Genomic DNA, 27,869 nt, shown 5'->3' with positions numbered 1-27,869 from the left:
GACAGTGAGATGAGGGTGACACACAGCAGGTGCCCCTTAAATGACTGCTCCTTCTGCCCCAAGATGGGGGCTGAGCCTGCATGGCCAGGGTACAACAGGTAGAGAAGCCACAGCACCCCCTGGGTCTCCCAGTGCCTCAGGGTGCCAGGGATGAGGTGGGGCCCAAACCCCAACAGTGCCTCGTGTCCCCCCACCCAGCCCCGCAGCCCACCTGCCTCCTCAGAGTTTTGAACCAAAGAGGGTCTGCGTGCCACCTCCATCGGAGTCAGAGTGCTGCCCCACCCTAGACCACCCAGAACCACCCGAGCCATTCTGCTCTGGCCCCAGAAGGTAAACAGGCAAAAGTAGCTGGAAACTAATTGCAAAATTTATTCCAGGGCTGCGGGGGCTGGGGTGATTCTTAAGGGCACTTCTCGTTTCAGGGCTGTGGGTCTCCGGCCTTGGCAAGGGCACACATTTCAGGGGGCAGAGGTGGGGACTGAGACAGGGTGGTGGGAGGCAGGAGGCAGGAGGCAGGGGTGTCCAGTCTCCTCCAACTGGGCAGGCTCAGCACAAGCTGCAACAGTAACATGAAAGCGGGACGGACAGCAGGCACCCAGCCGGGGACAGGAGACAGCAGGCACCCAGCCGGGGACAGGAGACAACTGAGGCCTCTCCCTGGTGCTTTGCCCTGGGGAGTGTCTTTCATGACCTAGGGCAGGAGGCCAGGGAGCTGAGGGCCAGCTTCATGGGTTTGCAGCAACGGGTTGGAGCCACAGAAAGGGGATCAACAGCGCTTTCCCTGATCTACAGGCCCATGCCCCCTCCCAAGTTCACTTGCATTCCCACCCACAGAGACTTGAAGCCCCCAACAGGGCGTCCTGCTGTTCACCTGGTGGGTGGAGGGCGGGCAACAGCGCTTCTCTGGATTGGGGCTGGGGCTCAGAAGTAATGACCCAGCACCACCCCAAGGGTACTTGGTAGGCGAGTGTCTGGGGAGAAACCATCAGCTGTACTTAGTGGCAATCCCCAAGCCCCAGCTTCAGTCCTCAACTCTGTCCCCTTCCCTCCATCACACACACACCTTTCAAGGAGTGTCTAGAAGCTTAAAAACAAAAAAAAGGGGGGAAAAAAACCTCTTGACTACAACCTTGCAGATAAATACCAGCCTGGGAGGGCCACCTCTGGGTGGGGCTAGGATGTCGATTGTACCAAACGTTCTCCAGGTGGGAGAGGGAATCAGGGATGCCTGGAGCAAAGTTTTTTCCCTGATGATGTATCAATGCTCCCTCTTGCAGAGGTCAGTTGGGGTAGAAGGGCTAGGGAGGTCCTGTTGTCCTAACCAGTCTCCTGGTATCCTCTAGGGCCCAATAGCCCCTCTCAATTTAGCAAACTCGGTTATCCTTAGTTTACAAAACAGAGGATCTCCTTCCTGGTCTCTATGGGGGGGAACACTGGAGACCCTCTCTCCTCCCCCAGTTGATACCTGCTCAACTTCTCCCTGTCTCTGTTTTCAGGAGAGGAGGAAGGGATGACCTCTGATCCAAGGGACATCGAGGCCCACCAGGGAATCCCGAACCTCCTCCCCGGACCTGCAGGCTTCAGACTCCAGGAGAGAGCTGGGAGCCAGGGGGCGGGGGAGGGGGTGGTTAACAGCCACCTCCTTGGGGCACTCCAAGTAGCAGGCAAGTGCCAGTGGCCACCCCACCTCCGCCAAGCCCTGCCCAGCCTCACCCACCTTCCCAAACACAGTGTCAGAACTCAGGGGCAGCGGCCTTTGGGACGGGGCTGGGGTTCCTGCGTGGGCATCAGAAAATGAACCATGTGGAGCCAGCGGCAGTGGCTGCGGCCCCGCCCCGGCCCCGCCCCCAGTCCCGCCCCCAGTCCCGGCCCCGCCCCCGGCCCAGGCTCAAGTCTGCTTGGCTTGCAGCATCTCGATGAGCAGGTTGTTGCGGGGCATCTCGTTGCCCAGGTGCTTGTGGTACAGGTACTCCTTGGCCTGCATGCTCAGCGCCCGCACCTCCACCAGGCACAGCAGCAGCTGCTGGAACTTGTCCCCGCAGTGCGGGTAGTGGCACAGGGTGTAGTCGAGCAGGGCGGCGTTGGCCTTCTCCTGAGCTTCCTTCACCAGGGTGTGGTTATTCAGAAACTTCAAATCTGCAAAGGTAGGCTCTCGGTCACCATCGCACCACCAGCCATGCCCATCAGGACTGGGCCAACACCGTCACCAGCATCACCAATACCACCTTCCCTACGACCACCAAAGACACGGGCATTGCCACCATCAACCATGCAACATGGTCACCCCATTGTCACCGTGTCGGCATCACCATTGTTGTCACCCTGGTTGACAAACACCACCATCGTCACCAATACCCACATGCCTGTGTTTTTCATAAACGTGGCCACCGCCACCATCAACCACCCAGTCACAGTCACCTGTCACCACCATCACTGCCATCATCATCACCACTGTGGTCACAATGAACAAGAATCATGAAGCCCATCACCAGCCTCCCTGGGAGGATCCCTGGGCAGTTATTGAACCTCTCGGTTCCCCATCTGTAAAATTGGGGTGATGACAGTACCAACTTCACAACATTGTCCTGAAAATTTAGGGAGCGGCTGTGTGCAAAGTGCTCTGATGAACAGTATCTGGCATGTGAGAAGCTCAGTGGGTCGGGTTAGCTGGCGCCACAATAATGCCATCACAATGGGAGCTGCTCTCACCGCTGTCATGGTCAACCATTGCTGCCATAACCAACACCATCCCCCTGGCACGATCAAAGCCATCTTGTCTCCATCATCACTGATGCCTCATCTCCATGACCATTGCCATCCGCATCCCCACTCTGCCACCATCACTACTGTCACCCCATCATCACCACGCCCACAGAGGTGCACTGTGGGTGGGAGGATCCCATCTCATGCTGCAACGCATGAGGACTGGTGGCCCCATTCTAGAGGACAGCTGGCATGTTCTTTTAGTCTCCCCTATGACCAATAGAGAGGATCCAGTACCCCGGGGAAGGACTCTTATGGGGCCATGGGGGAACATGCGCATTCACTACAGGAGTGCAGATGGGTTGACATCCTGATTAACCTATCGCAAGCTGAAAATATAAGTCAAAAAGCACTTACTACACCTGACCTGCTGCACATCATAGTCTGGCCTGCCTTAAATGTGCTCAGACCACATTACCCTAGAGTTGCCAGAATCATCTGACACAAGCCTATTTTACAATAAAGCATTGAACATCTCTTGGAGTTTACTGAACACCATGCTGAAAATGCAAAACAGAAGGGATTATGTGGGTACTCCAAGCACGCTTTCTGCTGATTGCATGTTTTTCGATTTCTGCAGGACCATAAAGTCAAAAAATCCTAAGCCAAAGCTCATGAGTCAGGGGCCATCTCTGCTCGTGGTGGCGAGGAGGTGGCCTGGATGGCCACGTGGTGGCTGCACCCCAAGGAGTCGCGTGCAGTAGGCAGAAGTCAGGAAGCCCACACAACGCAGGGCAAAGGGACGTGTCTTTAAAAGCCTGGGACTGAGTGGAAAACAAAAATCACAGAGGGAGGTCAGGACAAGATCAATAAAGCTCAACCATGTACATAAACTAGAAATGCTTGTTGGCCAGGTGCAGAGGCTCATGCCTGTCACCCCAGCACTTTGGGAGGCCAAAGTGGATCACTTGTGGTCAGTTTGAGACCAGCCTGGCCAACATGGTGAAATCCCATCTCTACCAAGAATACAAAAAAGTTACCCAAGCATGGTGGTGCGTGCCTGTAATCCCAGCTACTTGGGAGGCTAAGGCTGGTGAATTGTGTGAACCCAGGAGGCGGAGGTTGCTGTGAGCCAAGATTGCACCACTGCATTCCAGCCTGGGCGACAGAGGGAGACTCTGTCTCTGAAGGAATAAATAAATAAATAAATAAATAAATAAATAAATAAATAAATAAATAAAGCTTGTACACAAAGCAGATGTGCTTTGTGGGAAGATAGGGGCAAACAGGACGACCCGCATTAAACATCAAGGAAGGGCTCCTTTTGGGGAGGGGTGGAGGGGTGTGGCTCTGCGTGCACCAGTGATTAAACAGAGGAGTGCAACTGATGTGTCCCCCACACCCGAGGTGAGGTGCCGTGAAGAGACAGAAAGCAAAATGTCTTGGGAGTGAGACAGACGTGGGTTCAAATCCCAGCCGCTGCTCAGGTGCAGTGCTCCCTGCCCTGACTTGACCAGCCTTCCTCCTCCCTGGAGAGGGAGAGTCTGGGTCAGTTTCTTGTCACCCAAGTCCCTATCACAGCTTGCAGTCCTCGTTCAGCTCCTGGGCAGCATTTCTAGCAGGTGCCCAGCCTGGGGGCGCAGGGTCAGCAGGAACCCACAGAATCTGTCCCCAGGCCTCAAAATCATCTGATGCAAGCCTGACCTTGCCTGGGATGGGGTGACCAGTGGCTCAGAAAATGGTCATCCACCCACTTCTCCTCCACCCCATCACCACCAGCCCTGCAGCTGCGGGGGCGTCCAGAGGCAGCATGTGCAGCCCTGGCCCCCTAATCCCCCTTAACACCCTCTGCGCCAGGAAAGCGCCACGCTCCTGGCAACCCTGATCCCTGGCCGCCCCCAGCGCGCCTGCTGAGGCCTGTGTTGTCCAAAGTCGGATTTAGGGAAACCCGAGCTGGGCCTGGGGGCGGATGGCAGGACCTGGCCTCCATCCTCCCACCCCAGCCCCAGCTCCTCATCCTCCCTTCTGAAGTGATCAGCTCCCCAGGGTCACCATTAACCCTTAAGGCACCTTTATGTCAACTACATGGAAGTTCCCCCTTGTCCAGAGAGATACTGCTATATCCACCCCAATGCCTCCTGGCCCAGGTGCTCTTGTGCAGTGAATGACCTGCCCAACTGTATGGAGCAGCCCTACTCCCTAGCCTGGCCTGCCCCAGACATATTCAAAGGTCATGGGAAGTCATGCCACCTAGCTGGGCTCCTGCTGGCCCCATCCCCGTCCCATCTGCCTTCACTCCCCACTGTCCCGGGCTGAGCAAGTCTCCTGACATTCTCTTCTGACAATTCATAATCGGGGTCCAGAGAGGGACAGGGACCAACTCAAGGCTACACGTCAGTAAAGGGTCCTGGAGGAAGCAGCTGGAGGAGGGAGGACTGGCCAGGACGCCACAGTAGGGGCAGGGGCAGGAGGGGGCTGGGGAAGAAAGACCAGGGCCTCGGCTTTACCGGGATTTACTGTTCTCAGCAGCACTGCGCTAGGGACACCGAAGCAGGGTGCGGGGGTGGGTGCAGAAGGAGGACAGGTTTCAGGGACGCCCCCACCGCCAGTAGTTCTTTGGCCTCCCAGCTCTTGGCAGACTGGAAACCCCCACTGCCCCAGAGAGGTCAGCCACAGGGCTGGGGGAGGGAAGCACAGTCGCTAAGGGAGCGTCAGCGGCTACAGTCCAGAAGCCCAGATCCAGTTTCCTGGGCACCCCCCAGACACCTTGCACCCAGCTCAGTTCATCTCAGCAGACATCCAGACAGGCAGGGCAGTGCATCCCCAGGGCTCAGGGAACCAAGGACCCCTGAAGACACACAAGGTGCTAGAGTCTGGATTGAAACCCAAGTCTCAGCCGGGCGCGGTGGCTCAAGCCTGTAATCCCAGCACTTTGGGAGGCCGAGGCGGGTGGATCACGAGGTCAGGAGATCGAGACCATCCTGGCTAACATGGTGAAACCCCGTCTCTACTAAAAATACAAAAAAAAACTAGCCGGGCACGGTGGCGGGCGCCTGTAGCCCCAGCTACTCGGAGGCTGAGGCGGGAGAATAGCGTGAACCCGGGAGGCAGAGCTTGCAGTGAGCCAAGATCGCGCCACCGCACTCCAGCCTGGGCAACACAGCGAGACTCCGTCTCAAAAAAAGAAAACAAAAAGAAACCCAAGTCTCTCTGACATCAAAGCCCAAGTCTCCCAGGATAGGCAAGCAGGACTGGGGCCCCCTGCCCAGGAGCTGGGTCAAGCTGGGATGCCTGTTCCTGCGGGATTGGACATAACTTTATGTCCCATGCAATCCATGAGTCCTGTCCAAGAGCCCCCACCCCTGGGGTCCTAGGTTTCCCCCAGAGAGGCTACTCTGGACTCTATACCTGACTTCCTCCTCACCTGGAGACCTTGTACAAGTCACTCCCCTTCCCCAAGCCTCCCTGGACTCCCAGTCTCTAAAGAGATCATTGTGAAGATTCCAGCGGATAACAGATGTGACGGTGCCAGCAACCCACAGAACACCACACCGTTCTTCCAGCAGACACGGGAGCGGGGGTCAAACAAACCTGGAGACGCCCCCTTCATGTGTCAGAGGTTCAGATCCCAGCTTTACAACCAGCTGGGTGACCTTGGGCAAGTCACTTCCCCTCTCTGAGCTGCAGTTTCCTGTCATCTGCACGACAGGGGCAAATTCATCTCTGCTTCACAGGGTGGCCAGGGGCTGGCTCTCATCTGCATGCCCAGCTCTGGGCCCCAGGCACCCGAAGGTTGGAGACGGGCATGTTGGAGAGGAGCCTGCGCTCCCCAAGCCCGCTCAGCTCCCAGCACTCGCGGAGGCGGAGGTGGGAGGGAGCTGGGAGATGGCGCCCCCACCTCGGAGAGCAGCCCGCTAGCTCTGCAGAGCTGGGGGCCCCCAGGTTCTCAGAAAAGCCCCCTTTTCATGGTTTAATTGAATATTTGAATAATCCTTTCATTCCAGCGAGGCATAAAGAATGTTGTCCCAATAGCGGTAACTCAGGCAGGCGCCCCCGCGCACAATGGCCCCTCGAGTGGGGCTGCTATTCAGGCCGCCTTTTGTTGGCGCGGAGCAGTGGGTAAATTGCAAACGCTTAAGGGAATGCTGCTGCCGCCGCCTCAATGGAAGTCAGGAAATCGAATGTTAGGTCAATCCATTAAGCTTCGATTAAGTCCTCGGCAGAACAATGCCAGCCGGGCCCATCTTCATAAATACCGTGATTGCCAGGAGAGAGGCACTAATTTTAATTAAACCTCCTTACCTGCCTCCGCGCCCTCCCGAGACGGCTATTTAGACACCAAATGGCACCCTTATGCAGAGGCAGGCGCGAAGGAGGCGCTGAGTGAGCCGCAGGGCGGTGGGGCGGTGGGGCGGTGGGGCGGTGGGGCGGTGGGGCGGGTGGAGGGACACCAGCACTCACAGCCAGGCTGTCCGGCCCAGGGCGGAGCCGCCACCGAAGGAAGGGGACGCCCTGCGCGCCAGCTGGAGGTCTGCTGGCAGGCGGCGGTCCCTCTCCGGGTCCCAGTTTCCCTGGAGCCCCAGCTCTGGTGGTCTGGGTGGGATCAGGAGAGGAGCCCTCTGCTCCAGACCCTGGAATCTGCTCCAGCCCAGCTCCAGGTCTAGCCTCTGCCAGGGCTCTGGGCTGCCTGCCTGCCATCCTTTTCCCATGCTGCACTTAGAAGGATCTTGATAAAATGCAAATTTCATCATGTTGCTGGCTGCTTCAAGTCCTTCCCAAGAGAAAGTTCAAGGTACCAGGCCCTGGCATTCAAGGCTTTGCCCAGCTCAGCTCCTGTCCCCTCGCCAGCCTCCTCCCCACCCCGTCCCCACCCCTACAGCCACACAGAACTTTCAGGATTCCCGGAACTTTGCACAAGCTGTTCCTTGAGTCTGGAAAGCCATTAATGCCGCTTGTTTTTTTTTTCACCCAGAATGCTCTTACTCATACTGCTAAGCCCAGCTCAGAGCCCCCACCCCCCAGAAGCCTTCCCTGATAGCCAGGTGGTGCTGGTTTCTCCTCTCTGACCCAACCCTGATCACACTGAACTGATGGGGTTCCTCTTCCAACCTGGAGCTGGCCAGCCAAAGGCCGCTGCGGCCCCCCACACCCCTTTCTCACTGCTTGCCATCAGCTGGGGTCCTGGAATCTCCTCCCGTTCCTTCTCTGGTACCCCCAACCTCACCAGGTTCCTGGCTTGCTGGGCTCAGGGCTCACCCACCCACATCAGCCAGACTCATGTTCCTGTGCGGAAAGATAAGGCACTGTGCCAGACACACAGCCGGTGATAACGATAGAGACTGTGAACATTCATTCACTTCATTCATTCACTTATGCATATGCACACTAACTTAATAATGGTGATTATGATTAAAACAATTCTGGCACCTACTTCCCAGGGCTCAGCCAAGCGCTGGGCACTTTGGGGAATTCTCTTACTCAATCCTTGTAACAAGTTAGGGATTAGTAGGAGGGTCACTCTACAGATGGGGAAATAGAGGCTCAGAGAGGGGAGTGACTTGCCCAAGGGCACACAGCCAGAAAGAGACCAGAGGCCAGATTTAGAATCCACTCCTCATCCCTACCTAGTTCCCTTTCCTAAGCACTGCGCCACCTTGATTCTCACACACACAGCACGCATGCGCACACCCACACCCTTCTCCCCGCAACTCAGCCTGTCCCAGCCCAGCACTGGAGCCTCTCCCACCTCTCAGGCCTCAGCTGCTGCATCTGGAAAAAAAAAAAAGCTGATGACCAGCACGACATTAGGGCGGGGCACTTCCAGTTTTGAGCATGCCCACACTTGGACCCAAGAGAGGAGGGATCAGCTCTGCCATCTTCCTTAAGCCCCAGAGAAGGAGGAGTCCTGGATTCACCCCCAGCGGCGGCCAGAGCTATGCCCAAGGCTTTGGTGGGAAGAGGGGCTGGGGGCCAAGACACTGTCCCTGCTTTTCAGGGGACACCCAAGGACAGACAGAGCCCACCCTCCACCCACCCCTCCTTAGGGCCCTCCCAGTGGCCTTGTGATGGCAGCCAGGTCAAGAACTCTCACCGTACAAACCACCCAGACTCCTGCGGACACACACTCCAATTCTAGGTGCCTCCAAGCACCACTCTCCGCCACAAATCCCTCATGTTCCCAGATCTCCTGGTCCCTCCCCAATCACACACAAACTCTTCACACAGCCTAACACTTAAGAAACCACAAGCGTGTGAAAGTTCGTCGTTTGCACATGCCAGCACACACACATGCGCGGAAACAGACAGACGTTCGCGTAATTCCTGCAGGTTCCATGCCCCAACCACACAGACCCCCACCACGCATGTCTGTGACTCTATCCTGTGCCAGCCTGCTGAGTCTGGCAGGCTGCGGGTAAGGTGCTGCTGCCGGCAGAGGTAGGAGGGAACTTCCCCAGCTGCAGCCAACCGGGTCTGGGCCCCTGAGGCTCCTGCAAGGATTTCAGGCCATAGCTCCTGCAGAGCCCTGGCTGGTGTCCTGAGAGGTGGCTTAAGGTGGCCTTGCAGATAAGCCCTCCAGTTACCAGCCTGTTCTGCCAGAGTTGGGAGACCCAGCCCACCGCACCCAGCCGCATAGCATGGAGGATGTCACCAATCCCGCCCGAGCACTGGGCTTCCCACTTTTCATTAATCCCCTCTGCCTCCGCAACACTCCCCACTCCTCCCTCTCTCTGGCAGGCACGCCCTTCCCAGACTGTGACTATAATGCCAGCCACCAAGACAATATCTTAATCCTGCCCCCTCTCCAGGTGATGAAGCACTCATTCATCTCTATTCCATCGCATCTGCATCACTGCAAAATAATTCATCCCCCAGAAAACTCCTATTCATCCTCCAAAACCCTGCTCAGATGTCCGTCTTCCAGGAAGCCTTCCAGAAAGAGCTCTTGCTCCCCACCCAGGGTTCCCCAAGCCACACCCATCTCTCTGTCTCAGGCCTAACCACCCAGGCTGCAGGTCTCTTCTCGATTGGCAAGGGACAGCTATGTCCTCAGCATCGCCGGGTATGGGGAGGGCATTGGTGACGGCTTGCCAGGGAGTGAGGGTGCAGACTGGAGTGCCCAGGCAGGGTTGGGGTCAGGAGGGCAAAGGGAGGGAGACCCCCCCAGGTGCTTGGGGAGTGGGGTGGGTGGCCGGGCTGCACTGGGCCAGGACTTCTCTCTGCCTCTCCTCCACTTTCTTTTCCTCCTTAGCACTGGTCACAGCTGTCCCCCTATGCCTGCCTAATCGTGTTAGGAACCTACGTCTTCCTAATCGTATTATGCTCATGATCCCCCCTAGAAAGGTCAGCATCACGACGGCTGGGCTTTGGGGGTTTTGCTCACAGCGGTATTCCCAGTGCCTTCTCCGGTGCAATTGCTCGGTGCCTGTTTGTAGAGTGAATGAATGGATGCATGCGTGCATGGGCAAAGGGGTCCGGGCCCCCAGGAGCTACAGTCAGAACTGGGGCCCCCTAGATCCAGGAATTAGAGAAAACAGGGACCCCAGGAGCCTGGAATACCAATCCCAAAGTCACATGGGCCACCAGATGGGGAGCCGTCCCCATTTAAGAGCCAGGCCCTGGCCGGGGGCCCTCAGACCTTTGTTCACTGAATGAGTAAGGGAGGGGCCTTTCTCCCCTGAGGCTCCTTTGTGGCCACTCTGGCCATAGCAGGGCTACCTTTCCAGCCTCACCCACCCTCCCACCCGCCCGCCCCTGGCTGTCTCCGCCTCTCTGTCACTGGAGCCGCACTCACCCAGGCTGAAGAGGATGATGAACTTGAGGCAGACAAACTCCTGCCGGTCCAGCTGCAGCGCGAGCAGCTGCAGCACCAGTTCCTGTGCCCGCAACACCAGGCTGTGCAGCAGCGAGCCCGCCTGGGCGGCCACCGTGGTCAGCTCCACCTGGGGACAGAGGGCACGGGGTGGGGGACAGTCAGAGGACGTGGGTCCAGGCAGGGGGCTCTCTGATGGTGGATAGAGGGCTGAGGGCATGGATTGGAGGTGCAGGTCAGATGGGCTGGGGTCAGGAGGGCCCAGCCTTGGCACTGAGCCAGGCACAGGTGACACCTGTGCAGCCCCGGGGACCCTGCCGGGCCCACCCTTCCGAGCTGTCCTCAACCCGCCAGGCCCAGAGCTGAGGGTACCCACGTCCTGCCCGCGTCCACCCCTCCTTCACACACAAACCCCAGCACCAGGCCCAGTAGCACCAGCAGTTCAGAGGGGCCCTCTACACGCTGGGAGGGAAGGGGTCAGGGGAGGGCAGGCCTGCGCAGGAACACACAGACGCCATCCACGTGGCTGCCCAGAACCCCTACGTTCACACCTAGATGCTGGGTCACAGTTCAGCCCAGAGTCTCACGCGCGCGCGCACACAAACACACACACACACACACACACGAGCGCAGTCATGGGGTCGCCCACTCCATGAAGTGAAGGCACACACATGTGCACACGGCCACACCCGCCCTTGTATGCTCACACTTACAGCAACACACACGCCCATGTATGTGTTCACAATTACGGGTTGATGGGAAGACAGTGACACCCACACACTGATGTGTGTGGAGATTTTGCACAATAAAACACAGGCAGGCACACACACACAGGCCATTCCCATGGCCACAGAGACTCAGCCGGCCTGCCGACACTCACACCGCATGCAGACTGCAGGCACCTGCGCCCACAGGGAGCCCCAGATATACCCTCTTGGGACCAGTGCTGCCCGTCCTGTCCTCCTGCCCCTGATGGCCTGTGACACCAAGGCGAGAGCTGGAGGTGAGGAGCAGGGGCCTGGGGGCGCTGGAGCAGTGAGCAGAGTCTGTCTCCCCCACCCCACAGCACCCACCGACCCCACGGTCCCTCCTGTGTCCCCACCTGGGAGTGACGCTCCTGCCAGCAGGCTGGACCCTTGCCATCAACCCCCTTCTCTGCCTCTCTCCCTCCCTCTCTTTCCCTACAGCCCGTCTCCCCAGGTGAGTCCTCTTCCCTGGCTGTGTCCCTGTGTCCCCGCCCTGGCCCCCACCTCCCATCTGACCCCTCTGCCTGCCTCCTCAGATGCTACCTGGCCATGTCCCTCCTCCTCCTAAAGCTCTCCCTGGACCCCTGCTGCATCTGGACTTTCTACTTCCCAGATCCTCATTTCCTGCTCTAAGGGGCCCAAATTCTCTGAGCTCTCAGGAGCCCTTTGCCTATTCATTCATTCATTCATTCATTCATTCATTCATTCATTCATTCAAGATTTAGGGCCTGCAAGGTTTTGTCCGCTAACTCAGCCCTAGCAACCCTCCAGCCTCCCTGGTCTGTCACCTCATGCCACCCCATACCAGCACCAGCAGGGCCTGGGGGCTCCACGCTTCCACCCTCTCTGAGCCTGTGGTGGAGGTGAGGACTGCCCCCCTCACCCCAGCCAACTCCAGTGGATTATTTCCAGACCCAGGGCCACCATCACATCCTCCTCCATGAACCTCTTCTGACCATGCCCACACCCCCTGAGCTGCTCCCCAAGAGCAGGGCTCCCAGCAGCCGGCGCCTCTCAAGCCTGGACCAGGGCTGCTCGCAGAGGGGTCAGACCAGTGGGTGCCCCATGAATGTGGGGAAAGGGCTGATAATCAGGGTGCCCAGAGTGAGCCCCAAGAGGCCTGGGTCCTCCTCTCCGAGGCCCTGAATCCTGGAAGTGCACAGCGGGGCCGGGGCGGGGCCCAGGGGCGGGGCGGGGTCCCAGGGGCTGGTCACCTCCTGCCCGGTGACCAGCAGGATGCTGCCCTCCTTGCCGTGCTGGACCTGGCGGTAGATGTGGTCGAACACCAGCAGCTCGCTCCAGCAGTTCTGCAGCAGTGTCATCTGGTCGGCAACCTGGAAGGAAGAGGCACGCGGGGGGCCGGGCTCCAGCCAGGGTCCAGGTCCAGCCACCTTCTTCTAACCCCTTCTCCTCCCACTGAGACCCAACTGGGCGTGCGGCCGGGGCGAGTTAACCTCTCTGTGCCCATCTACCCGAATGTCTGTGCTATCAAAGTGCAACAGGGGTCTGGCCAGTTAACAAAGGGGTGTTTGGGGCTTGAATGGGCCAGGCTTCAGGCCCCAGCTCTGTCTTCGGTATGACTTTACATAAGTCCTGGTAATCTTCTGTGCCTCAGTTTTCTCATCTGTACAGTGGGCAAAGTACTGAGCGGACAGTCCGGTACATGTTAGGTACGCCATACATGTGACTAATGTCCATGGAGGTACTCTGCAAAGGACTCCTACAAATGCATGGCAAGATTATTATTAATTTTAACATTGTCCGCATTTAAAAACCTGTGGTCAGTTACACCTCTGGCAGCCCCAGCTGCTCAGACAGAAGCCATGAGGAAGAAACCAAGCGCTTCCCCCCAGGCCTACGCAGAGCTCTCAGGCTCAGGAGAAGGAGGGAGGTCCCACCTGGCCTGCGGTCAGGCCCAGGGCATGAGCAGGGGGGCGGCAATGGCCTGGCACCTGAAGCAGAAACGAACAGCGACAAGGGGCAATTCCGAATGCCCAGGCTGCGGCCAGAGGCACTCGGTGCAGGGGCAGGGCCAGCCCCTGTTTGGAGTGTCCTTTGACTCTGCAGGACTCAGAAGCAGAGCCAGGGATCCCCTGGCCCCAATCCCTATTTTTCAACTGAAGAATATGCCACCCGAAGAGGACAAGAGACTCTCCCAGGATCACACAGAGGCAGGACCAGGCCAGGGCCACGGCTGGCATTCCTGGTCCACAATCTCCACTGTGACAAAACGAGCCCTTCTGGGTATTCGGAAGCACACTGAGCACTGCACATGGGCCTGGGCAGACATAGCCCCATCCCTCTTAGCCTGTGCCACTCCTCAGCTGGCCACCAGCGACCCAACAGACACTTCCGGCGCACCTTCCTGGGCCGTGCCCTCTGACGAATGCAAACCATGACAGCGAACAGTCATTCCACCGCAGCCCTACAGCCCTGCGAGGTTTGTCCAGTCACCACCCGCATGACAGAGAGAAGAAACTGAACAGAGAGGCCACACAGCTCTGTCTGGTTCCAGATCTGCGCTCTTAACCACTAGCTGTGGAAGAGGACCTGTCACTCACCCGCCTTGCCATCCAGGAGTTCCTGGTCTCTCGCAGGCTCTTTGCCTCCTCTACAAATCCCTACCTCATCCCTCTCCTTCCTCGAGGCCCTCCCCACTCTCTGGATGCAGAATCTGCAACATCTCATGGCATCAGTTAAATGCCTCTGCCTTCGCCAATACCTGTGAGATCTGGGGAGGCAGAACTGGTGTCCGGCTCTTCTCTGGGCCCCAGAGCAGAGGTTAGAGTGGCTGATGAATGGCAAGGTTCTCCCCAAGACAAGCACAGAGTGCAGAGGGATCACTCCCCACCTGGGGCCAGGGGCTCAGAGGGGCCACTCCCCACCTAGGGGTGGCTCCCAGTCAGAGGGGAGCTGGCCCAAGCCTAATGAACAGGAGATAGAAGCCTCCCCCCTCCTCTCTGTTCCCCTTCTCTCCTGGGGCCTCCCTGGGGCCTGTGTCCTCAGGCAGACAGAGGGGGAGAAAAGGAGAGGGAAAAGTCAGGAATTGGCACACAGACCGGCCTGCGGGCCCACGTGGTGGAGAAGAGGGAGGTCTATGTCCGTTCCCTCCATCCCCATCTCACCTCTGGGTCCAGAGCTCCCTCCGGCTCCCAGCAAAAGTTTCTTTCCAGAGCCCCTACCATGGGCCCCCAGGCTCAGTCCTGGCTGGGTCCAGGAGAGACTGAGGCCTGGGCAGGGGCTGACTCAGCCATCTCTCCGGATCTCTCCACGGAAGTGCCGGCCCCCATGGAGCTGCGGTTTCCAGGAGGGAGCCAAGGCTCAGAGAGCACCTATTACCAGACACGGTGCCCAGTGCGGTACAGGACACCTCACCCCTGCCCTGCCGACATTCTGCCCACATTACAGATAAGGAAACACAGCCTTGCCGGAGGTGACACTCAGGCTTCAGGCAGCTGGGCTCTGCCCAGAGGTTCCTACCGGCCAGGACTTCTGGGGACCCTGGGAACCTCCTGAGACCCGGATAGGAGGGGCCTGCCCAGGGGTCACACTGGCAGCAGGAAAAACTCAGGCCCACCTTGGGTACCCAGGTGGTCGCACAGGGCCAGGCTTGGCACCCCACCCCTCGCAGGCCCACAGGAGCAGACACCCTTGCGCCCAGAATGAAGGCACAAGGGGGTGGGGAGGTGGCGGAGGAGCGATAAGGGGTAGAATGAGGAGATAAGCCACGCTTCAGGCCAAAAGCAGATGGGTCACGGTGACCCGGCTGGCCCAGCCCTGGGAGCAGACTCTGTACCCAAACCTTAGACCCTGGATGGGGCAGGCCTGCCCGGTGGGGCTGATAGGGGTGCCAGGGGCAGAGAGCCACAATATGGTCCCTGAGGCTTTGGTGCCCCATGCCCTGTGTTCGAGTCCCCATCCAGCCATGCATTGTCCACCATGCATCCTCCACCCTAATTTCCTGTTCTGGGAAGAAGGAAATATAATTTCTCTTTTTTTTGGTTAAAACGTAAGAACACACGTTGGGCTGTGTGGGAACTGGTGGACCTGCTGTTGGTTCTTCCGTGGATGCTCCCTGGCTGGGATCCCACCTGCCCCTTGGCCAAGCAGGTCTTGACTCACTGCTTTCCTTGGGTGGACAGATGGATGCACAAAGACACCAAACTCCAAAACACTCCCCACACAGATAAGAACGCGCACGCACGCATGCACACACATACACACACCCCTCTTTTTATTTAAAAGAAAACCACAGGGCCATAGCTGCCAGCCCCTCTGCATGAGAAAGCAGGTGGCTAAGAGGTTCCTTTAACCAGAGAGGGTTGGTTTTCACTTTCCGAAGGTCCCTCCCTACGCTAAAGGCTCCTCTACCCTCAGGCCTCCTTGCCACCCTGGGAACAAGGACATTTGCAGCCCCAGCCCTGGGGTCTCCACCAGCATGGCCTGTCTGCTGGGCCCATCAGCCATCCATCCCTCCTGCCAGACTGCCACAAATCTTCCTGGAGCCTTGGCGCTCTGCAGGCTGCCTCGAAGACCACGTATTTATGGGTGCCGAGCTGACCTCCCTCCCAGCAGGGCCCCTCTGGAGCCCCCTGGGGTCCGATCGGTCTGGCTGTGAAGGCCGGCAGGCTGTGTAATTCTCTGGTGGCTGACACACCGTGGGCTGGCCGCCGTGCTCTGCCGGCCGAGTGGTCAGTGAGGTGTCATTTGTCAGCCCAAGACTGACAGTTACTGCCGCTTAAATGAAACCGTCTATCTGGGCAGTTAAATCTGCTGTCAGTGGGGGCCTCAGAGCTGGATGTTGAGGGTGAACAGATGTCAAGATGGGTCACTGGGCACTCCTGGCCCCCACCGCCCCCCCGGGTCCTGCCTTGCATCCTCCCAGCCTGTCCTTTGCGGTAAGTGATCAGACAGGCTGACTGCCTGGGCCCTGGACACTGCTGCCCACCAAGCAGCAGGTACAGGTGTTTCTGCCACCTTGCAGGGAAAAAGTTGCTTTATAAGCGCAGGACAAAGTGGCCCCAAGACGGTCCCGGAACAATCGTGCGCTCAGAGGAGCTTGGGTCCAATGTGTCTCTCCCTGCTGCTTCCCCGCCCAGGCCTGCATTAAACAGTGTGGCTAAGGGGAAGAGAGGAAGGACGCTGCGACCTCACTTCGTAAACTGCCCGCGCTCAGTCCTTCCCCTGTCCTGGCTCACTAACCCCTTACAACAGCCCAATGGGTGGACATTATTTCAACTCCTCCCATTTTCAAGATGAGGAAACTGAGGCCCAGAGGAGTGAAGTCACTTGCCCAAAATCATACAGCATGTAAGCGACAGAGCTGGAAGTTGACAATAGGCCTCTCTGATTCTAGTCTTTGATAGTCACTTCTGTGCCACTATTGGATCTAACATGCTGGGATTGTGTGCGATGGAAAAATGGAGACAGAGGGACCCCCATCCCAGTTGGGAAAGAAGATATGGGAGGAAGATCCCAAGAGGGCATTTAGAGCCCAGCATCAGACACAACTGGGTCCCTGGCACCCCTGAGAGCTCAGCTGAGACTCCAGGACTCCTCCCGAGCAGCAAGATGTCATCAGCATCAGAGGGCTGAGTGGGCCTCTGCTCAGAGTCCAGGCTCTGTCAGGGGAGCCCCTCCCCGACCCAGAACCTGGAGCCCCAGCCAGCCCCAACAGGCCATCCATCACCCACTGCCCAAGGACCCACTCCTGGTCCAAGCTCTGCTCTGGCCCTGCCAACATCTCCAGCCCTGCTTCACAGGCCCATTGGAACTCCCAGAACACGATGCCTCTTCACATTTTGGGGCCTTTGCCTCTGCTGTGCCCACTGCCTGGAATCCCCTGAACCTTCTCTACTTTCTAGAAAGGCACAGAACTGTTCTTTGACTTCCTTAGAGCTGTTTGCTCTCCCCCCGGGGTTCCCTCTGCCTCTTCTGTGGCTCTCAGAGCCCTGGGCACCTCACACTGGCATTATCTCGGTACATGTCTGACTTCTCCTCCAGGTTGGCAGCTTCCTGGGTCCAGATGATTTTAATGTCCCCAGTGTCCAGCCCAAGGGTTGCTCCACTCTCAGAGCCAGAGAGCCCCCTCTTCTGTCTGCTAAGATGTGCCCTGTCTGGAGGTGGGGAAATGAATGATCAGCCAGAAGGGACACCAGAGTCACACACTACCCTCCCACTTTTCTGCCTCCTCACCTCTGGGCTTTGCAAAGAGACACCAGCCCAGGGCCCACTGGACCAGTGGAAAAGAACTTCCACATGGTTGACGAGAGGTGCTCTAAGGGCTGGGCTGGTACTTATCTGCAAGGCCCCTTTACAGAAGCTGGTGACCACTGTTCATAATCCCGGGCTCAATTCAAAGACTTTGGGAAGGGGAAGCAGGAAGGTTTGGACCACGGAGAAGCCAGAAGCAGGAAAAAACACTCAGCAAAGCTGGGACAAAAGCCCTTCCCATCCTGCGTGAAAATCCCCGGGAGACTAGGAAGGCGGCCAGAGGAAGTGCCCTGCCCCTCAATCCAGGGTTCTGGAAGGCCGGGAATGCCCTGCTCCTCCTCCTCCCCTCTGCACAGGGGGTGCATGGGAAGTCTGGAGGGAAGCTAGCAACCAACCTAAGGGGCTTGGGGTCCTCATCCCCACCAGGACCTCCAACCATGAGCAGAAGGCAGGTGGGAGTGTTCAAGACCCTGCCTTTTGCCTCATCCATTAGGTTGGACCAGAGAGGAGGCAGTGGTGAGAAGGGGCTGGGATGAGAAACCCACCCCATGACAGACACATGGTACATCCCCAGGCCTCAGCCATGACAGGCACTCCACAGTGGAAACAGTAGCCACCACCATCAATCCTCAACTCCCAGATGCCCAGGCCCCAGTCCCGTGATGCCCCTAGGGCTCGGAGCACCCACCCCCGACCTGCCAGCCAGGGCAGGCAGTGCCCCCAGCCCATCCGGCCTCATGCCCCTGGAGGAAGCCCAGGCCCAAGTGGCGTCAGCACTGACAATGCTGCTCAAGGCTGCAGTGGCCCCAGAAGGGGGGGCAACGGGCTCTGCTGTTTACACCCAGCCCCAGAACAGCCAGGGGGGCAGCCGGGTAAGCCAAACACCGATAGCCCTGGGTGAAAGAGTGCCTGAATCCAGGCCAGGAAGGGGCAGGCCTTGGCCAGCTGGAGGGGCCCCTGGGGAGGTCTCAGAGAGCCAGGGCACTGGAGGGGCAGTTCTGGGGCCTCAGGCTCTTCAAGCCACTAGGTGGGAAGACTGGGAAGTTCTTTCCTATGTCTGGCCTCAGTTTCTCCTGCTGCTTTCCTGATTACTGTAGCTTCGGGTACCTCAACCCGGGGGAAAGAAGGCTATGCCATAGAGGAAGGCTGCCTTGCCAGGGAAGATCAGTGGCAGACCCTGGAATCCCTCACCCACCTACCCACCTAGCTCCCTGAACACACACACACACACACACACACACACACACACACACACACACGACCATCCAGCAAACACAAGATTTGCAAAGGCAGGAGGATCTTTCACCTCAGCTGTGAAGGAGAAGGGCCCACAAATGTCCCAAACGCTAAAACACTAAGAGCCCCCATCTGTGTGTGACGTTGGAGGCTGGCAAGGATTGGCAGCCTCCCTGAATGGGAGGACAGGATGGGCCGGATCCCCTTCCCAACACTGGGCTGAAGGCTGGGGAGACAAGACAGTCTCCCAAGGACTCAGCTAGTCCTTTGAGGGAGCCCAGCGTCTCAGAGAACGAGGAAAATGCGTACCTAGAGAGCCCCAGAACAGGGAGCCCCAGAGAATGAAGGAGCTGCAGAGACACCAAGAAGCCGAGAGACAACCCGCCAGGGAGAGAGACAGTAGGAAGAGACACAGGCGGAGATCAAAGCAGCAGCAGCTGTGAGAGGCTCAAGGAGGAGAGAAGGACAGGGAGGGAGCGGGGACCCAGGAGGCTGTGATGGAGTGGAAATGCTCCTTAATGTCCCCAGGGTGGCCTCCGGGTCCCCAGCTACTGCCTGAAGCCAGTGGGCAGGATGGCCCTATCCGAAGGACAGTTGGGCTAAGGCTTGGGCAGCTGGGAGGACCATGATGCAGGGCCAGCCAGGCGGGAGGAGAGACTTACCTCCAGCTCCTTGAACACCATGCACCTGCGTGCCCAGTCCACGATGGAGATGAAGGTCTGGTCGGCCATTCTGCACAGGAGGCCAAAGGCCGCCGGCTGGTCGGGGCGGCTTTTGGTGGGCTCCTGCAGGCAGCCCAAGATGCGGGCCCGCACCTGGTCCTCATCTGGCTCCAGCTGCAGCAGCTGCAGGATAAGCTCAGGCACATTGGGCCCTCCAGAGAAGGGCTCTGGATAGCCGTATGGCAGCCCAGGCTGTGGGGGGCTGGCGTAAGGCTCTGGGTACTCAGACTTGATGGCACGGCCAGGAAAGGCAGGGTAGAGGTAGCCAGCCAGTGGCCCATGGGCACCGGGCACAGCCATGGGCAGTGCCGGGGCCCCAAAGTCGCCCAGTGGCCCAGTAGGTGGACCGGCGGCCAGGCCCTTGGGCTCAGGCGCATGCAGGCTGGGAGGCAGCACATAGTCCGGTGCAGGAGGGGGTGGTGGGGGCACCCCCATAGGGGGCCCTGTTTCCAGCTTGAAGCCATTGGCCCGAATCTGTGCCTTCTTCTGCTGTTTCAGGGCCCGGTCCCGCTTGTACATCGGCCCAAACTTGTTCCGGCCACCCCTCATACGGTCAGCGCGCACGGCTGTGGGCAGGGGCAGAAGGTCAGGTTCACCCTCTCCAAGCCACCACCCATGCTGTCCCACCACAGATTCTTTCCGAACAAATCTGACCGCTCTCTCCCCTGCTCAACATCCTTTCATAGCTCCCACTGACCACAAGGGAACTCAGTCTCCTTTGCCTGGCATTCAAGGCCCTGCTCAGCTTTTCAGGCGATCCGTGCTAAGACCCCTCTCTTTCCACTCCACCTAACTCACCTCCACTCCTCTGTTTGACACATCTCCTTCCTCCTCCACCCTGCTTTCATTTTCCTTCTGACTCAAAAAACATTTTTTTCTCCTGAGCTTGCTGAACACCCAGCCTCAATGTCACTGCTTCCAGGAAGCACTCCTGGATTCACCCAGACGGACTCTACTGTCCTTGCCCCAGGTGCCCTGTCCTTGCCCACTCTTATCATGCTGAGTGGATCATGCCATGTGCTCCTGCGGGCCCAGTTCTGGGCTCAGGTGCCTAGCGCAAGGCCTGGCAGGGAGATGGTGACCGGAAGGGGACCCTGGTCAGCTTTGTTCACCACTGGCCCCAGGGTCCAGCTGTTTGTTGACTGACTGCCTGACTGCTGAGCTCCAGCTGCAAAATGACTCAAGTGTCCTTCACTGGTTGTGAATGTGAAGCCGAGTTTAGAGCTGGCCAAGGCTCTGTGCTGGGGGAGGGGACCTCTCTTGCCAACTAGAAGCTCCTCCACCTGGCCAGGAATGTGTCATCAGCCAGAACCAATAGGTGCATCTCTGCGGCTGGAGTGTGCCCCCAGCGCCTGCTCAGACAGAGCCCCACCCTGGGCTCTGGGTGAAGGGAAAGAGCAGGAGAGAGGGGGTGGTGCTCAGCAGGGATGATGGCTGGGGGGCCACCTGGCCAATCTTCCTTCCCCCTGGGGTGAGCAGCGCTGTGCCGCTCCCAGGCTGCATGGGAGTTTCTGCTGCCCACAGCAGCCAGATCTCTGGCCCCTTGGGACCTGGCGCTAGGGGCATGGGCTCTGGGGACAGGATAGGATGTCCCCCTCCCATCCAGGGGTCCTTCCTCCAGGTGGCAGGGCATGTGGTCTGCCACTCTCAGAGCCACCTGGGGCTTTCTACACTGTTCCAAAACCTTAATCAACCGCTGCGTGTACAGCACACAGTCCAATGGCCAGCCACCTCCAAAAGCTCAAATCTTTCCTGCCGAAATTTCTCTCCTCCTCTCTGGACTGAGAGCTGGGGTTGAGGGTAGGGAGGCAAAGAGGGGGCCTGCGTTCCTTAGGGGCAATTCAAGTGTCCCCCACTGCCCAGCCCCCTCAGGGCCCGGCTAAGAACATGACGGGAAGGAATCTCACTGGCTGAGTGAATAAACCAGAGAGCCCTTCGGATGGACAGACAGACAAGCAGATGGGCAGCTGAATGTGCGGGGGCTGGGCAGCGGTGGTGGGCAGATCTTAATGGAAAGCCTCATGGGCCTGACAGCTAGCCTGTGGATGAACGCCCAGACACCTTCAGCTTTCCTACACCAATCCCCACACTCGCTAGCTGGAGGAAGGCAGTGCCGTTAAGCCCATTTTTCTTTTCTTTCTTTCTCTTTCTGCCTTTTCTTTTCTTTCTTTTTTATTTTGATGTCTTTATTTTTTGAGACAGGGTTTTCCCTCTTGCCCAGGCTGGAGTACAGTGGTGTGATCATAGCTCACGGCAGCCTCGACTTTCCAGGCTCAAGTGATCCTCCCGCCTCAGCCTCCTGAGAGCTAGGACTACAGGCACATGCCACCATGCCCAGTTACTTTTTTGTATTTTATAGAGACAAGGTTTCTCCATGTTGCCCAGGCTGGTGTTAAACTCCTGGGCTCAAGTGATCCTCTTGCCTCAGCCTCCCAAATGCTGGAATTACAGGCATGAGCCACTGCATCCCGCCAAGCCCATGTTTCAGATGGGGAATCTGCAGTTTAGAGAGGTTAAGGATTTTGCCCAATGTCACCCAGCCTGACTGACAGTGCTGTGCTGGCACTGGGACTTGGCCTCTGCTGGCTAGGGTTTGGTATTGTTGGGAGGATGGGGACCTTCTCACAGAGGGAGGAGCCCTGCAGGTCCTGTGCTGGGGCCCTGGCAGGGGCTGGGGAAAGGGTCATCTCCATAGGGTTCACTTTTGGATACTTCTCAGCCCAACCCAGGTTGGCCTTGCCAGAGTCCCTTCCCGGCCGGAGGTCCACCCAGCGCCAGCGCCAGCGCCCGGTTCCCTTGCAGCGACTGGGCCCTAATGTTGCACGAGGGGCCTTGCGAAGGCCAATGGTGCTATCCCCTCAGCCCCTCTCCCACCCCCACCCCCTACCCGCTCAGGCTGTCAGGGGTCAGGGATCCAGGCCCGCGCGGCGCGCACCTTCCAGGCGCATCCCCACCGTCAGGCACTTCTGGAAGCGGCAGAAGGGACAGCGCTTGCGCTGCGTCTTGTCGATCTTGCAGCTCTGGCTCTCGGTGCACGTGTAGTGCTTGTTGTTCTGCACCGTGCGCTTGAAGAAGCCCTGCGGGAGCTGAGAGTCAGCGGGGCCCCGCCGCGCCCGTCCGCCGCAACCCTGTCTCGAGCCCGCGGCTCACCTTGCAGCTCTCACACGTGAGCAATCCGTAGTGGTAGCCGGACACCTTGTCCCCGCACACGGGACACAGCTCGTCCAGGTCCTCGTCGTAGGAATAGTCCATGCCCGCGGCGTCCGCCTGCGGAGGGACAGCGGTCAGGGCGGGCCGGCGGAGACCGGCAGCTTGGGGTCCCCGCGGCCACCGCCCCAGCGGCTGTCGCTGGTCCGTCGCGTAATCCCCTCGCTGCGCCCAGGCGCTGCCGCCGGCACCCACCGAGCGCCCCGCGCAGCGTCCCGGGGTGGGCCCGGTGCAGTCCCCGCGCCCGGCCTTCCCCGCCCAGGCCCCGCGCTCCCGCCCCGCCTGGGGGCTCCTCCCGCGCGGACCCCGTCGCGCCGGATCTGGGGCCCTCGGATTCGATGCGCTTCGATTCGGATTCGTTTGTCTGAGAACAAAACCCCGATTCTGAGAAAAGGAGATGGGCTCATCCGCGGGGAAGACGCCAGGGGACCAGGGAGCGGTAGGGCGCCCGGCCCGGGTGTTCTGGGAACCCGACAGAGACGAAGGAGGCAGAGACAGAGTCCGGGCGAGACAGAGATGGGCGGAAACCCTGACAAGAGACAACGACCGACTCCGCGGGGCGCAGACAGGAGGCCAGTCCGAGAGTGCCAGAGACACAGACACAGAGACGCCGAGCTGGAGAGAACCCGGCGGGGACGAGACACTGGGAGGGATGGGGGGGGGGAGAGGGAGAGAGAGAGAGAGAAACGAGGGGTGGGGGATCGGATCAGATACTCGGAGAGACAGCGGAGGCCCAAGGAGAAAACTCAAGAGAGACCCACGCAGAGCCAGAGACACAACGATAGACGAGAGACAGAGACGCCGAGACGAGAGGAGCCCGGGAGAGACGAGGCCGGAGAGCGATAGAAACACGGAGAGAAAACCTGGAGGCGGAGGTGCCCAGCCCGAGGGTCGGGGACAGGGGACGCGCGGGAGCCCAAGCGCCGAGGCGAGGCCCCCTGGGGTCGGACCCGGACGGGGGCCCTGGCCGCAGGAGGCGGAAAACGACGGCGCCGGGACCAAGAGCCCGAAAACGCGGAGCCGCCGGGGGCCCCCGCGCCGGGAGAGACAAAGCCGCGGCAGCGACGGCAACAGGAGGCACAGCCCGAGCCGCCGCTGCCACCGGGACGTCGGGCGGGGAGACCTCGGGCGGGAGTCGGCGGGCTCCGGGAAGCCGAGCCCGAGGCGGGGGAGCGACCTCGGGCGGAGAGGCGAAGTCCTGAGGAGGGAAGCGACCGGAGCCAGGGCCCGGGACGCGAGAGGGGGAGCGACGGCGGCCGCGGCCGGCCCGACGCCCACCTGGTCGCTCCCGCCAGCAGCGCCCCGCGTCCAGCCCGCGCGGAGCCCGCACCTCCCGGCCGCGCCGCCGCCGCCGGCGAGGAGCCGCACCCGGGCGCAGCGCCGCCCGCCCGCGATGACGGCCGCTCGGGCCGGGGGCGGGGAGGCGGGGGCGCTGGGCTGGCGGCGCGGGGGCCTCAGCTCCCCCCTCCTGCCTCCCCGCCCCCCTCCTGCCTCCCCGTCCCCCCCCCACAGCTGCCGGGACCGCTCCGAGGCGCACCTGGGACCCGTGCCCCTACGCCGCCACCGCGCCCCAAGCCAGCCCGCCGCGCCGGGGCCGGGGGCCGGCCCCTCTATATCGGCGCTTGCGGTATCCGGGGGCGGAGGCCCGGCCGCGTCCTCCCCCCAAGCCCGGCCCGCGCCGGGCACCCTCTCCGCAGCCCGGCTCCAGTCTTCGCTCTCATCCTCCCCGCCCCCCAGCCCCTGTCCTGTTCCCCGGACCCCAAGCGCGGCCTGAGAGCTGCGGAGCCCGAGTGCCCCGCGATCTGGGCAGGTGTTCGGCTCTGGGGGCCTCGGGTCACCCGCCTGCAGTGGGAAGAGGCAGCTCCTGTCTGCGAACCCAGCTGGGTCGTGGCGAATGCCACGCGGGTTGCTGGTCGCACTGCAGCGTGGAAGCGGGTAAGGGCGAGTGGCTACAGTGGCCGAGGCTCAGGTTCACGGGTGGAAGCCAGTTTCTCCCGTGGGCCCCGCCAAGTCTCCTCACTCGAGCCTGCAGCAGCTCTCTGCCCGTTGCGTCTTCAGTTGCCGCATCTGTGAAGTGGGTAGATGACCGCTCTTCCTCGCTAAGGGTGGGTCGTGAGGATGAACCCAAGCAGTAGGGGCAAAGCACGCGCGTGGCCTGGTGGAAGCGCTCAGTGGCGCCCCGCTGGGGAGATCTGAGGCGAAACCCTTCTGCTCACCAGCCTCAGTTCGCTGGGCTGGAAATGGGAATCGTGGAAATCCCATTTTACTAATGCCTGAGGCCTAGGGAGGACCCAAAGCCTTTACGGGCGCAGGAGCTGGGAGAGGAGGCCGGAGGCAGGGCCCCGCTGCTCCCTTCGGAGCTCTCACGAGGGGTGGGGCAAGGAAGAAAGCGCTGGGCGGCCTTGGGGACAAAGGGGTTCCCGGCCGACGGGCCGAGCAGTTGCTCTGGGCTACGAACTATCCGTGGGGCCACTGTTTTTCAGTTGGAGAAACTGACCCGAGAGGAAGGGGCCTGCCCGCATCCTGCCTCCCCCCACCCCTGGCACCTGGGGTCGGAGAGAGTTTCAGGACCATGAGGCCAAAAAGCCGCGATCTTCAAGCAGGAAAATACCGCAATTTTGCATTGACAGCGGCGCAACCCACCAAAAGGCTCCATCTGGGCTCCCGCCCGCCTAGAGGCCTCCGGCTTCGGTCGGAGCTGAGCCTGGGGCCTGCGAACTGTGGCCAGAGACCCCCGCGCAGACCCCACTCAGTTGGCTCACCCCACAGAAGGAGCAGAACCCGCAGATTAGCTGTGCAAGCTCTGGCAAGTCACTTCGCCTCTCTGAGCCTCAGTTTCTCCGTGCATAAAGTGGAAAATGTTGGTTTTACAGATGGGGTACTGCGGTTTCCATGCAAAAATCTTGGATGAGGAGGGAGGAAAGAGCCAGAGACCCTGTTATAGGTACCGTCTGCACCGCCAAACCCCTGAGAAACAAGAGCATCTGCCTGAGCTGGAGGTGGGGGTTCCTGCTGTCTCTGAACAGCTCCCCACCACAGTGGAGCCCTCAGACAGTGACTGTAGGAGCAAAGGGTGCTGGTGGATGATGGGTTGGGGTGCCCCAGTCGGCTGTTCTAAGGTAGAGCCCACCCGAGGTCTCCTGGAATCCTGGTGCTGGAAGCACAGGCCCCAGCCGCGGGGATGGGGTGGGGTGGGGGCTGGGCTCAGGCCCTTCTCCCTCTATCTCCAACTCCCTCTCTCCCAGGGTTTCTACTCTCACCGGCTGGGAGCCCATGGCTCCTCCACACTCCAGGCCCCGAGGCACCCACCCCCACAGGTTCCAGGTTCCAGCCCACCACCTGGGGAGTTCCGGTCCCTCATCCACCCACCCAGGGAGGCAAACCTAGACCTCCGGACCTAGACCTGGCCTGGCCGCAGAGCCCAGGCTGACAGATGAATGCCGGAGACAGACACAGCGATACACAGCAAGACTCAGAGACAGCCACAGAGCCAACCCGGACCCTCAGGCAGGGTACAGAGCCCCAAGACAGGCCCAGAGCCCTCCGGACACACTCACAGACCTCTAGGCTCAGACCCACACAGCCTGGTGGATGCCTGGTCAGCCACAGCAGGACACCAGCGAACCTCCATGGGGCTTGTGGTCACAGGCCTGGCTCCTCCCATCGGCAGCCCAGGGAAGAAGAGGGGCTAGCATGGTGGGAGGGTGAGTCTGGGAGACCCCTGGCCCCTTCCCTGCCCAGAGGAGGGGGCACTGGTCACTGAGCAGAGCAGGCGGTGGCCGGCCAAGGCTGCAGGGAGGCACTGCAGAGGGAGGCTGGTCATTAGAGGCCTGGGCCGAGGCCCTCACTTACGGAGCGGAAGCAGCGCTCTCACGCCGGATGAGGGTGGCAGTGGGCACCAGGGGTCCAGGGGGAGGTTCCGGCAGCCCAGGTGGGGCGGTGGCAACTGTGGGTTCGCAGAAACCCCCTCACACCACGGCGGGCGGCAGCCGGACGGCAGGCTGGCCCTGTCCGTCCGTCCTCCTCCTCCTCCCCGCCCTGGTGGGGGGGCCACCGGAGGCCCAATTGGTCTCTGCCCCCACGTGACTCTGCAGGCCTCTCGCCTTCTTTGTTGGTGTTTCTCTTCATTTACGTCTATTTTTTTCTTCTTCTCCTAAAAGAAAAAAAATACCCCTATCTATCTGGGGGCCGAGGGTGGGGGTGGAGGCCAAGGCACTGCGGAGGCCTTGGCCAGCTGGCTGTTCCAGGCCCGCTGTGGGAGCCCAGAGGCAGGGACCCCACAGAGGCGGGTAGGCAGCCCTGCTTGTTAGCGACCGGGTGGGAGTGGGGCCTGATTTATGGGCTGCTCCCCCACCCGGCCTGCCGCCTGGCCTCTCTCCTTGTGAATGGCTACCTCCCTGGGGCCTGGCCTGGCATGATCTGGCCCAGCCTGGACATTGGAGTGGAGTCAGGACAGGCTGGTGCGGAGGCAACGCCATGGTGACTTGACCAGGCGGCCTGCTGCTTCCACCTGTCTTTTCACTCTTCCGTCAGGTGGAGGAAGAGAGGGGCCAGAAGGCGAGCAGGTAAGTGGCCTGGACACGTGGTGGGTGCATGCAGGCCACAGTGGCCTCTGAAAGTCCCCATCTGCTGTGGGCTGCTGCTGTTCCCAGTCGATGGCTGGAAAAACTGAGGCTGAGCTGAGACTGCCTCTGAGGCCAAGTGGTGGCTACTGTGGCCCCAGGTTGAACCAAGTATGAAGCTAGGCCAGCACAGGACAGGGTACCAGGAAGGGTGGGGTGGGCTTTATCTAGAAGGCTAGGCCTCCCTAGACAGCCTGGGACATCCCCATCCAATCTCTGGGTCCAGATGGGCTCTGAAATATCCTGGTCCTGTAGGGCCTGGGTTGCAGGGCCCTGTGCTGCTCCCACGGTGACTGGATCTTTCGTGTGTTCCTCTGTTCATCTCGTATTTACTGAGCGCACATGTAGGGGTCAGGCACTGTTCCAGGCACCAGGGATCTCATGTGAAAGAGAAAAAAGTCTCCATCCTCAGAGGATTTACCTCCCTGCCTTTCATCTTGGGAGTGTAGGGAGGGGCACAGGGCGACTATGGTGCAGTCACTGTTGAGAACCACCCCTCCTCCCACATGTCCCTTCATTGGAGGAAATAAGCAAATCGCACCCAACACCTCACTTATCTGGAACAGGTGGGACTTTTCTGGATAAGTGAAGCAAACTCTATATATATGTG

The 27,869-nt window shown here is 59.8% G+C and overlaps 1 protein-coding gene across 6 annotated transcripts; it reads right to left on the bottom strand.

The window, feature by feature from the left end:
* Nucleotides 1-349: 349 nt before the first annotated feature.
* NR5A1 (nuclear receptor subfamily 5 group A member 1) lies at nt 350-26,677 on the bottom strand. Of its 6 annotated transcripts, none has more exons than XM_005580798.5 (7): nt 26,490-26,677; nt 22,581-22,697; nt 22,366-22,507; nt 19,371-19,996; nt 12,474-12,593; nt 10,496-10,643; nt 350-2,136 (listed from the first exon to the last, which is right to left on the bottom strand). In XM_005580798.5, the coding sequence occupies exons 2-7, from the start codon at nt 22,680-22,682 to the stop codon at nt 1,889-1,891; spliced, it is 1,386 nt and encodes a 461-aa protein (XP_005580855.2). In that variant the 5' UTR covers nt 22,683-22,697; nt 26,490-26,677; the 3' UTR covers nt 350-1,888. The 6 variants fall into 6 exon arrangements, with proteins under 6 accessions (XP_005580855.2, XP_065386156.1, XP_065386157.1 ...); XM_065530084.2 differs by lacking the exon at nt 26,490-26,677 and adding an exon at nt 24,175-24,224; XM_065530085.2 differs by lacking the exon at nt 26,490-26,677 and adding an exon at nt 23,916-24,007.
* Between the last annotated feature and the right edge of the window lie 1,192 nt (nt 26,678-27,869).

Source organism: Macaca fascicularis, chromosome 15, assembly GCF_037993035.2.
Source record: "Macaca fascicularis isolate 582-1 chromosome 15, T2T-MFA8v1.1".
In the NCBI taxonomy this organism is placed as follows: Eukaryota; Metazoa; Chordata; class Mammalia; order Primates; family Cercopithecidae; genus Macaca; species Macaca fascicularis.
Note: the sequence above shows the minus strand (reverse complement) of the source record. Positions and strands in the feature narration are given on the sequence as shown.

Coding starts and splice junctions, on each gene's coding strand:
- NR5A1 (XM_005580798.5), bottom strand. CDS start 22,682: ATGGACTATTCCTACGACGAGGACCTGGACGAGCTGTGTCCCGTGTGC. Junction 12,594..19,370: donor TGGTGTTCAAGGAGCTGGAG/GTAAGTCTCTCC, acceptor TCTTCCTTCCAG/GTTGCCGACCAGATGACACT. Junction 2,137..10,495: donor CATCATCCTCTTCAGCCTGG/GTGAGTGCGGCT, acceptor CTACCTTTGCAG/ATTTGAAGTTTCTGAATAAC.